Source organism: Eriocheir sinensis, chromosome 39 (genome assembly GCF_024679095.1).
Source record: "Eriocheir sinensis breed Jianghai 21 chromosome 39, ASM2467909v1, whole genome shotgun sequence".
Lineage (NCBI taxonomy): Eukaryota > Metazoa > Arthropoda > Malacostraca > Decapoda > Varunidae > Eriocheir > Eriocheir sinensis.
This window is the reverse complement of record NC_066547.1, coordinates 11,692,380-11,705,019: the sequence shown is the minus strand read 5'-3', so window position 1 is coordinate 11,705,019 and position 12,640 is coordinate 11,692,380. Positions and strand designations below refer to the sequence as shown.

The window sequence follows — 12,640 nt, the reverse complement described above, 5'->3', positions numbered from 1 at the left end:
ATCGGATTTCTGTTTCTCTTCGTTTATTGATTGATTGATTGATAGTTTTACCACCATTAGTATTATAAATATGAGACCACGGTGGTTCAGTGAGTAGTGACATGTAGTTTATGCGAGACTTTGGCATGCCGGTAATTTTCTCAATGGAGGTACACACACTAGACTCTGAGGTCTGCGCTGCCAGCCTGCAATGCCAAGGGATTAAACTTGTGACTAGCCAGACGGGAAGCCACCACTCTACCATTAAGCTAAGGTGCCCCCCTAGCCATGTGAATTTTTAGGGGCTCTGCACCAGGTGGGTCACTACAATATTGCTACTCAACTGTAAGCTAATCAGGCACTGAAATCACATCATGAAGGCATCCTCTGACCTTCTCATCATAGGATAGTCTTGGCTGCCACCCTTCACCTCATGCCCCACACACTCACAGCTCCTTGCTGTTGCCTGCACGATAAGAATGAATACCAAGAGCAATTTAATGTTTTATTTATTTTTTATTGGATTGGGGCTTCATGATGTAAACAGCTCCATTTATTTGATATTACAGTAACTAGACAGTACAATGGAAGTATGAATGTGTAATGGTTTCAAAGTCATATATGCAATTAAAAAGACAAGATTGGTAGTAGTTTAAACAACTATAGGTACAAAGTAATGAACATTTAATCAGGCAAAAAAATTGATTGCCACTCTCCGAACTCAACATTTGGGCCTCTCTCATACTTCAAACTACATAAATACATAAACAAAAACAGTAAATTCTCAGTCATCTGCATGAATTTAGTCAAGGCTGCTACAAATAAATAAATGATTTTAATTCCAAAGAAATTTCTACAGCCCTAGCAGATGCACACTGAAAAGTTTTGTCCAGTGTTTTAAACATAGGACCAGCTTGGTTTCAACATTCAATTTCAGTGACATGTGATACAAGAGCTCCAAGATTAAAAATTTTGAGTGTTAAAGCAGCAGAGTACCTAACCAGTAAGCCACCAAATGTTGACTGACTCAAACTTCAGAGCATTTCACATAAATAGAAAGAGGAGAGGGAAGTAACAAGTCATCCTAAGCTCTTACCTCCTCCCGTGAGATACCATAAAATCTACCCAACATGACCCGTTCATCATGCGGAGTTTGAGTTTTATACATCATTTCCCCTGACTGCATGTTATGTGGATACTATGATAGTTTTGGGTAGCTCAATCTTAAAGTGAATAATTTCCTTGACTCAACCACACCTTGTGAGGATATGGCGATAGATTTTTGGGGTCAGTCCTCAGTCAGGTAATGTTGAGTTGCAGATAATTTAGCCATGGTTAAATGAACATTTACTGTAGTTTCATTCCTATATACACACACGCATACATACATACATAAACATACATATGTACATACACACATAATATTCTTATATCCATACAAGCTAAATATTTAAGAGGGGGGACAGGTGACTCTCTTTGATGCTAATTCCTTTTTAGTGTGCCTTTAACCCCTTGATTGCAGATTTCCTACAAAAGAAAACCACCAAGCTACAGGAATGGAACAAAAAGTGGCTGCTACAATTCAAGGAAGAAAAATGTAAAGTCCTGCACCTTGGAAGGGGATATCCAGCTTACTAATACCACATGGGAAACACTCCACTATCCACCCCAGAGGCAGAGAAAGACCTGGGAGTATATGTTACCAGGCTACCAGTGAAAGCCAAATCTGTGCCAATACACTAGCTTCTCTATTGTCATACTGTTTTCTTGGTTCTCATCCTAGAAATCTGAATCACACATGGTTAAAATATTTGGAATCCCTGGTACATAAAAAGTGCCCATGAGTTACTATCAGGTATTCTTTATGTATCAAGCAAATGAAAATATACAATGAACACACCATAAAAAAGATGGAGGGAAATTAGGGGAAAAAAAGTGAAACAAATCCTAAAGATGAACGTGGAAAAAAAAGAGTCACACAAGAGTCAACAAAAATAGATGCAGCATGTCTTCAGTATGCACCAAACTCTTCAATATTTTAAACGACCAATATGTGGAGACGGTGATCTGGCAAAGCTGGCCACTGTGCCGACCCATCTCAAAAAAGAATTAAATAAAAAGAAAATAATAATGATAATGACTGTTATTCTAGCTTGAGGTAGATCCACAGGGCTGGCCACTGACTACCCACTCCACCTCAGCCTTCTGCAGCAAGTCTGACTCCACATCCTTGAGTGCCCATCGGTGCTCGGCAATCTCCAGGGCCTCCCACTCAGCCTTGAATGCAGCCTTGGGGTCCTGGGGCATGGCCATTGCTGCTCCCGACATCTGCTCTTCCATAATACGTGCCTGGTCTGCCGCTGTGTGCATCAGAGAAGTATGGATTAGAAGTAGCGGTGATGGTGAGGATGTGTAGTGGTGAGGGGCATGTGGTGGTTGGGATGTATAATGGTGGTGATTGTATGAGGATGCATGATGGTGGTGATTAGAATGTGGTGGTGATAGGAACTGTGTGGTTTTGGTGATAGTGATGATTGTGTGGTAGTGGTGGTGAGGATTGTGTGGTAGTTGTAGTGGTGGTGAGGATTATGTGGTAGTGGTGGTGCTGAAGATTATGTGGTAGTGGTGGTGGTGGTGAGGATCCTGTGGTGGTGATGGTGCTGAAGATTATGTGGTAGTGGTGGTGGTGGTGAGGATCCTGTGGTGGTGATGGTGGTATTAACCCTTTCATTGCTATACGCTTGCAGCGGGCATTAGGCGTATTTTCTGGTGGCGCTAAACACTCGCTGCGACTTCCAGCCGCACTCAAATCTCCCGCATATGAGAGTGTTCCAACACTAATTCTCACAACACAGGATTGCCAATTGTCATGATTTCATTATTCAAGGAATAGTCCGTGGAAAAATACCGCGGAAGTGACCGCCATTTTGATTGAGAGAGCAGGAACTCAGTCCCTCACCAAGGCGGGAAACCAGGCAGGCGGGAACAGCGCGCTATTTCAAATCATATTCGTTTTACTGCCAAAGCTGAGCTATGTGTGGGATGCATGACCCACTATTTACCGTGCATGGTGTTAGGTTATTAATAAATAATAAACCATAGCCGTAGGGCATTTAGCCTGAGTGTTACACAGAAAACGAGATGTCAGTATGGCGAGAGCTGGCATCTTGACCGCAACCGGGGCACTGAGCATTGTGGGTCTTGCCGCTCCCCGCAGCACCTTCCTCCGAGACTTCACCACGTCGAGACGTCCCTCACCAGCTTCCCGTGCCACATGTTCATCGTGGTGGTTTACCTTCCTTTGTAGTATCCACAAGTCCAGCGTGACTGTGTACTGCAAGGCGAGGGAAGCCGTTGGAAGGTAAGGAGGGCACGGCGTGTTGCAGAGAGAAACGAGTGAGGACTGAAGGACTCCAGGGCTCCAGACCACGAGGTAGATCATATGTGGCTCCCGCTTTCGCCCACCTACAGCTAAGTAATCTATTTGCATAGGATCTTTTAAGATAGATAGCTAGGTTGATGTGTGCCTGGTATTAATTAATTAATTCTTAATTTACAGCGAGTTTCTTTGTTGCTTTAAATAAACTTAAGAGCAGGTTCATCTGTCTTTGCATAACCTATGGTAGTGTGACTGGTCAGATAAATAAAATAAGTGACTAGAGGGGCTGTGAGTCCGAGAACTCAATTTTCAGATATTTTATTTTATATTTTTTATTGCTGAGAATTTACGGGATTTTCGGAAGTCCAGACTTTTCAAGAACCCCACACCAACTGAGTGGGTTCTTCACTAAATTTGGTGGAAAATCATGTCAGCCCAGCGCGGAAAATCTACGGACAAGCAACTGGTGGATGTTAATTGTTGACCAATACAGCGACATTTTTGCATAGCTTCACCTATCACATGACTGATATTTTGACCAAATAGTTGTAAATTTTGCAGTTGGCAATACTGCCCTGCCAGCAACCCATCATCAAGAGATCTTCAGTAGTTGCCTTACGGCTGACCGTCGCGCACATATAAATGTACGTCTTCACAGGCAACACCCCCTTAACGTGCCTGTAGTTTCGCGGGAGATTCTTACATTACTGAATCGTATAGATCTTGGCCTCCTCTTTCCAATGGTGTTTTTTGTTTTTTAGCTGTGATGAATAGTTTTTGAGATACAGCGGTTAAAAGAGCGAGCACTAGCGTCACTTGCTGGTGGTGCTAAAAGCTTGCTGCAAGTGCCAGTCACACTCACAGCAAAAAACACCCCCTGAACGTGCCTGTACATTCGCAGGAGAGGCTTACATAACCGAATCTTATAGATCTTGGCCTCCTCTTTCCAATGGTGTTTTTGTTTTGCGACTGTGATGAATAGTTTTTGAGTTATAGCGGTTAAAAGAGATCCCCTTCCCCCGCTGGGGTGCCCAAGCGCGCCTGAGGGGATAGTCTCGTTGCGAGCGCTTAGCAATAAAAGGGTTAAACTTTTAAAGGATTATGCTGTATGGCACAATAGGGAAATGCAAGAGTTTGTTCTCATCACTTCAGGGCAACAAACTATACATGAAAGAATAATAAAGGCAAAGAAGGGTTTACAAAATGCAAGTCTCAGTTATCTACATTAAGTGAGTCAAGGCCCTTGCAGATAAATAAAAACTCTGGATAATGTCAAAGAAATTTTTATTACCCTCCAAGATGCAGATTTAGTCACATCAGTATAATTTTGACACACCTGACCTGTGCTACTTTTCACAAGATTGGACCTTTTGAGCTCGTAATGCAATAATTGCTTCTTTGTTTACAATGTGGGCACCAGGAGGAGGAGATAATGACTTTGATTTGATAATACTTTACCTCTTTGTTTCTCTACATCATGGAAAGTAGAAAGAATGTTAAAAAAAACATATTGAAGGAAAATGGAAGACGAGATCAACAAAAAAGTAAAAAACAAATAAATGAATAAATAAACTATCTTAAGTTGCAAGGTAACCAAAACAGCAACCTACCATTGTTCTCGCCCAGGACGAGTGTGTATATGGAGCGCAGACCAAACACATTGAGGAAGTACCAGGAGGCAGAGGACACCCAGGAGGCATCAAGGGACACCAGCTCAATGCCTCTCTGAAGCATGGGCTTGAACCGCAGTGTGAGAGGGAACGGAACCTTTGCTGTGGGGTGGGAGAAGGCTTAGTGTAGTGATGTGGTAGTGGTATTCTTTATTCTGCATTGCATCTATGTTCTATTCTAATTAAGGTATGTTTACCAATACACAATATTTCAATCAGTACTCATATTAGGAAAAAATAACCCTACAAAATTCAGCTGCAATATAACAATGAATTATGAAAATAAAGATTGATAAACACTACAATATGACAACGCTATTTTAAATTTTATTGTGTGCACTGACATTGGGTAAATACTAGTTTTTCAGTTGTAAAATTAACTTTTTTTCCAGAAAACATCTCAGAACCACCCTACGTCCTATGTGCTGCAGAAAAAAAAGTGCTTCTCTCAGCAAACTGAACCTAGTATGGCAAGGACTAGAAACTAGCATGATTAATATGAATTTAGACCTGGCTCTGCTGAAATAAAACCGGTTCAGTGGCAGCGCTTAGGAGCAGTGAGCAAGGGGAAGGAAGAAGCAGCATGGGGTGGGTGGAGACGCTGAGGAGCCGGGCGCGCCAGACAAGTGTTCAGTCGTGGAGGACACTCACCACTCCCACCACTAAATTTACACTATTTCATTCACTTTCACATTCTATGATTATATATGTAAATATTGATGAATATTTTTTGACTAAATACTCTTAGTTCTATTCCAGACAATAGGATAGTAGAGCATCTCTACTCTACAAGCTGCTAACAAATTTTGTTGAAGGATTATAAATTATATAATAGAAAAACAGTGCAGGGCAGACTTGTAAGTTGTGCAGCAATCTTTCAATAAATAATTTAATTATAATCTATATTTAATATATATCTATAATTCATATTTAATCATACAGTAATTATAATCAATTATAATCATAAGAAATAGCTAAATACTGAATGCTGTGCTGCCCTGCATTACATCTCGATGAGCCAGGTCTTATTCTTATTATGCAGTATTATATGTTATGAAGTATGCAAAAGATTAATAAAAGATTATGTTGATCTTGAAAAATGAGTGAACAAAAACGGTTGTTTTCCCTTTTAGAGATAGATTAAAAACAGAAGTGTCTTAAACACCGAAAAATGTGGCAATTATGAATTCTGCATTAATATTCGTTGTGTTAAAGGGATGAACAAAAAGTTATGCTGGCTTAGTTCTTTGGCACCAATTAGGCTTTTTTTCTAAAGGATTAAGCCCTCTAACTTTATAACTTAATATATATACTTCCTTTTTTTCATTCTAAACTGACCACAAAGGTGGTAGTTTCCATATTAACAAATAACCTAATAGCTGAAGCAAAATAAATCACCTCATTAAGTGACAGAGAAGCAAAAGAAAGAGCAAAGTACTTGTGACAAATCCTGAGAATGTCCAGTTGATCCATCCTCCAATGGCAATCATGGGAAGCATGTTGGTGAGCTGCCCCTTGAGCATCTCCACCATCATGTTGGGGTCCGTCATGGGCTGGGGCGCTGCTGCTCGCTTCACTGTCTTGAGGTAGCCTGTGAGGAGACATGAGGTTATTTCTCTGAGGCTTTGAAAAAATATCAAGCTCGGAGTAGAGAAAGGGTTATTGTCTCAAAATAAGACAAGATAAGAATGTAGCTTTATTAGGCAGTCTATCTCTGAGACACAAACTTTAATTATGGATATTTACTTAAAAACATCTATGAAAGCCCTAGAGCAAAGCTCTGAATCACAACTTAGCTATTTCTAAGTAAAATTAAACATTCCATGATAAAAAGCATGTTTTACACATAAAGTAGCATAGTCAATGTCTTAGTGAACTGAAACATCATCCATGTGCTTAGAAGTGCTAAAAAAAAATTAATAATAAATAAATAAATAAAGACCCCAAGATTATGAGGAATGTGAACTCAACCCCTATGGAAGAGCCCCCAACTCGACCGCAATATCGACAACGGTGCATTATAAAGCATATCACAAGTGTTTAGCAAAAATAAATATACATGACATGTTAAACCAAACCTAATATCAACCTAATATGCCCTTCCCTCAACCCTAACCAAATCTAGCATCACCTCCTAACAGCAGGGGAGGGAGAGGGGGTGCCCAACCACAAACCTCTTTACCTTAACAAAACCTAACATTCGCATAGAAGTAAATATGGAACTACACACGGTGCCAATAGTGAAATGTGAACAGTAGTAAAAACTGTGGCTAATCCCTCAGTTGATATAAGTAGTAATGCCCAATGATCACCCAAGAAAGGTAAATAACCTCTAAAATCTCCTAAGATAAACAATTCACTTGGATCTTTTTTTATGGTAAAGGAGGCAGGCAAAAACTGAGGAAAATTACCTCCTATTGAAAACTTAAAAGAGGGACCTGCAACAAATCTTTACAATATACAGTAATATCAACACTTTTTTTTTCAAATTTACTGAATCTTGACCCTGGGATTCTCGAGGCAAGGCTGGGAACAGGTCACAGAGGAAAGGAAGGTAGAAGTGAGTTAAGCACCCACCTGAATCGTCGTTATTGAAGAAGTGTCGTCGCATCAGGAAAGACTGCTCAGGGATGTACTTGCAGTTCTCCCGCAGCATCCTGGCACGGATCATGGCTTGGCTGTGGGGAGAGAAGTAATTAGGGACATCAATGGGACTCATAATACTGGTGCTAAAGTTCTGAGGTCTGTATTTTTAAAGGTATCAGGCTCCCATTACAACTATTCCGTAAAGCCACAGACAAAATTAACCGTTTTTTCTTGGGTGCTTTTCCCTATTCAAGATGCAGCAGTCAGGTAAAGATATCACTGGGATCACAAAACAGTCCATCTAAATCAAAGAATCTTCTACGAGAGGCTTTTCAAATAGGTAAACTGACTCATGATGTTGTTGCTGAATCTCTAAGGTCCATATTTTTAAAGGTATAAGGCTCCCATTACTTCTATTTTCTAAGGCCACAGAGAAGATTAACCGGTTGTCTTGAGTGCTTTTCCCATTCAAGATGCAGAAGTTGGGTAAAAATATCACTGGGATCACAAAACAGTCCACTGAAATCCCAGAAACTTCTACAAGAGCCTTTTCAAACAGGCGAGCTGAGGGGCCGATACGTTAAAAAATTACGGCCGGAAGGGTCATATTCTTAATCACAGATGTTGGAGAAGGCTTTTATAGTTTTGGCCATTTCCAGGGGTAGTTTTATGACCCTGGTGATAGTTTGACCTCTAAAATGAAAGGGTCATATTCTTAATCACAGATGTTGGAGAAGGCTTTTATAGTTTTGGCCATTTCCAGGGGTAGTTTTATGACCCTGGTGATAGTTTGACTCTTCCTCTGTACCATGAACTAAAAAATACAGCCTAAATGAAATGGTAATGTTCTTAATCACATATATTTGACAAGGCTTTAATAGTTTTGGGCATTTCTAGGGGTAGTTTTATGACCCTGGTGATAGTCTGACTCTTCCTCTGTACCATGAACTAAAAAATACGGCCTAAATGGTAATATTCTTAAATCACATATATTTGACAAGGATTTTATAGTTTTAATAATTACCCGGGGTAGTTTTTTTATCCTGGTGATAGTGTGACTCTTCCTCTGTACCATGAACTTAAAAGAACACTCATTAGAACCTCTTTAATCTTCTTTTCGCCCTTTGAAAAGAGTTGGCGTGAGGAGCAGCAGCCGTAACGACAAAGATTTGTTTTAGTACCATGCCAGTATTTCATTACCTACCATATGAAAATCACTAGCTCTTCACGTACCTTTTCTACAAATGTTCAACAATCATGGAAACGAACACTTTCAAAATCCAATTCAAGAAATATTTATTCTTGAAAACAGGGGATAATATTCACGAAAGCGTAGCCTCCTTTGGCGACGGTGCCGCCGCCGCAGCTGCAAAATAGCTTGCAGAGGGTTTAGGGTGGGGGAGCATATTTAAACTACTCCAACCAAACTTTACGACCTGCTAACAGGGGGGCTTCGCCCCCCCTTCTACCCCCCACATGTATATGCGACTTATTTCTGCAAGGAGGTATTTCTCGCAACACCGGCTGCACCGCCGCCGCGGCCGCCGCCAGAGGAAGCTGCGCTTTCGTGAATATATTATCCCCTATTTTCAACAGATCCAGATCCTCGAATTGGATTATGAAAGCGTTTCCATGATTGTTGAACGTTTGTAGAAAAGATATATGAAGAGCTAGTGATGTTTCATTAGGTAATGAAATACTGGCAAGGTACTAAACCGAATCTTTACCGCCGTAACTCACCTATCCTGCAGCTGCGTGAGGTCCACCTTCTTTTGAGTGGATATGAGGACGCTCACGTAGTGCCTCAGGATGCCGCACAGGAAGGTGATGAGAACTATGGGCAAAAACACCCATATTCTGATGTCCGAGTCCAGCAGCAGCTCCGCCATGTTGGTCAATGTTTACCTCTAGCGTCAGGGGGAGGGAGGGACCACGAGCCTACATTTTTCATTTATACTCACAGGTTTTTTTTTTTTTTTTTTTTTTTGTCATTTCGTTGGGGATTTACCCCAATGGAGGAAGGCGGTGCATGCCGCGCAACCCCCCAGACGGCTGGTAGAGAGATACCCAATTCTTTCAAGGAGGAGGCCCAACAACGGGGCTGAGGGTGTCGGAAAGAGCCCACCTTTCCTCCCCCATGGTAACTGAGAGGTCTCGAACCCACGCCCCAGCAACCCGCCGAAGCGCAAGGTGGAGACTCTACCACGGGACCACAGGAGCCCCCCTTATACTCACAGATACTCACAGATATTTTTACTTATTGGTCGGTATTATAAGACACTTTCGATTCTTATATCAACTATTTCTAAAGGTCAAATGGGCTCAATCGGTTTCTAATGAGTGTTTCTTTAGGTTCATGGTACAGAAGAAGGGTCGAACTACCACAGGCTCATAAAAATATACTCCTGGAAATGCCCAAAACTCCTACGAAAGCATTGTCAAATATGTGAACTTGGGCGACGAAATGTTTAGTAATACGGCCCAATATAGCCTCTTCCATTTAAATTGATGTTGATGTTATTGATGTTAGGCCCTGATTCCACAACCTTATTCCGATAGTATTCTCTTTTTCGTTTGATCACAAGCCGGTTTTCTTTATTTCTTGCCTCCTGGAATGTATGCTCTTCTTGCCTCATCTGTTTTAAGCCTACGTACGCCAGTCACACTTTTTATTTATTTTTACTTATAGCCTCTTCCATATAAATTGATGTTGATGTTATTGATGTTATGCCCTGATCCCACCACCTTATTCCGACAGTATCCTTTTGCATGTGATCATAAGGCGGTTTTCTTTACTTCAATTTCCTCCTCGATCATTTGTTTTAAACCTACGCCAGTCTTTTTTCTTTTTCTTTTTCTCCCTTTTCGCCCTCAGTATTTCCGCATTAAACCAAGGCGCATGATCTTTCAACACTATCTCTTTTTCAATCAGAGGACAGATCGAGGCTGTTATACTTGTTTTGATTGATTGATGGTTTAGTGTTGCAAAGTTATACAACAAAGGGGAAAGGAGGAACCTGCCATCTCAACCCAGGCAATACATAGTGCAATTTTTTAATCACTTAATTGTTCCCTACCGTGCCTTTTTCGTTTCATGGTGCTACCTCCACATGTATTACTTAATCATCTATATCACACTATGTACTGCCTGGGGGTTGGCATATGTTCCTCCCTTCTCCTTAATTTGTTGTAGGCTATACCTTCAACAATAAACAATCAATCAATCAATCAATCAATCAGTAGGCTAGAGGAAGCAGTTCAAGGGTAAAAACAAAAACAAAACAAATAGGGGCTTCCTTCCTCTGTAGTCTTCCTTTTTCTTCTACATTTTTCTGAGTTCTGGGATTTTAGGGTTTTCTTCTGCATTAACGTACCTCTCTCCTTCTTTCCTTCTTCCTTCCTTCGTTCTACATTCCCGTTTGATGTTTTCTCTCCTCATTTTCCTCCATCCCCCCCCTTTTCTTCCATCCCTCCTCCCCCTCCTCCTCCTCCTCTCCATCACTTTTTGCTATTTTCCTTTTTCAGTCCTACTTTTTTTTATTCATTACTTCCTTACTCTTTCACCTCCCTGCTTCCTCATCCTCTTTTTCCCTTCTTTACTTCCTTCCTCACTCCCTTATATTCTTATTTTCTTGCTCCCTTCCTTCCTTCTATACTCGCTTCACAGTTGCCTACTCCCTTTTACTACTTTACTTCCTTTTTTCCCCTAAGTGTCTCTCCTTTTCCTATAGTTTCTTCTCCCCTTTTCCTTTTCCTCCATTTTCAGCTTTTATCTCTCTCTCCATTACTGCCGTTCTTTCTTATACTTCTCAGTCCCCCTGTCCTCCCTCACTTATCATCCATCATTTAACTTTCTCTCTCTTCCCTACACTTTTTTTTCTCTCCCTTCAATCACACATTTTTCATTAACGTTCCCTATATTTTCTCCAATTTTCTCTTCTTCCACTAACAGCTCTCTTTTTTTCCTTCCCTTTCTTTCTCTTCCTCCTCGCATTTACACTTTCCTATATCACCTTCCCTTTCAGTTTCTTCTCTCCATTTCTTCTCTCCTTCCACTTCCAACTCCATTTTTTCTCCTTCCCTTTCTATTATCTCTTCCACCTGTGACGTCACGGCCGTAACCTCGGGACATATACCAGTGTCATTATTCTTATATATTTCGCATAATACTTAAGATGGTGGGATTAAAAAAAAACTAAAAACAACTCAGAGAAAAAAATAAATAAATAAAAAAAATCGACCAGAGCAAAAAATTGAATAAATAAAACAAAAAACAACAACAACCCTATTCGAGCAGAGGGAAAAAAAACAAAAAAACTCGACCAGAGGAAAACAACAACAACAACAACAACAACAAAACCTCATGATGACAAAACAACTCATAATGACAACAACAACAACAACAATAATAATAATAATAATAATAATAATAATAATAATAATAATAATAATAATAATAATAATAATAATAATAATAATAATAATAATTACAATGGTATGAATATTGATGATGACATTAATATTGAGAGTAATATTATGTAATGTAGTAGTAGTAATAAAGGAAGAGTTTGTCATATTGGAGTTAAAGGTAGATAAAATGATTACTGGTAACTACTGGAATGTGACTTATGGCATAAACCATTTTAGTGAGGAGACTGAAGCAAACTAGAGTGACTCAAGGTGGGTGTCTTTCATGTCAGGGTACTTATCCAGGATGGTGAACAATGTACGCTCGTCAGTTACTTCATGCTTGATGGTAGAGTTCCTGAGCCTGACAATTATTTTTCCATCCTTGGTGTGGCATTGCTGGAATTTGTTCCTGTGTGCTCGTCGGATATTTAACACCTGCTTGTAGAGAATGAGTCGTTTGGGTGTCAGGCTCTCGTTGATGTACAGTTGAGGCTTCATTTGGATACAAGCCCCAACCAGGTCGTGCTTCAGGGTTCTTTTGCAGTTTCACTATGATTGGTCGTTTGCGTTGGGAGTTAGCTGGTCCAATCCTGTGTGCAGCATTGATGTCGGATAC

General features: G+C 40.4%; 1 protein-coding gene across 1 annotated transcript; it reads right to left on the bottom strand.

The window, feature by feature from the left end:
- Positions 1 to 471: 471 nt before the first annotated feature.
- On the bottom strand, positions 472 to 9,539 carry LOC127008999 (ER membrane protein complex subunit 3-like). Its single transcript, XM_050881572.1, has 5 exons — positions 9,355 to 9,539; positions 7,606 to 7,706; positions 6,467 to 6,619; positions 4,969 to 5,130; positions 472 to 2,339 (listed from the first exon to the last, which is right to left on the bottom strand). The coding sequence occupies exons 1-5, from the start codon at positions 9,501 to 9,503 to the stop codon at positions 2,128 to 2,130; spliced, it is 777 nt and encodes a 258-aa protein (XP_050737529.1). The 5' UTR covers positions 9,504 to 9,539; the 3' UTR covers positions 472 to 2,127.
- Between the last annotated feature and the right edge of the window lie 3,101 nt (positions 9,540 to 12,640).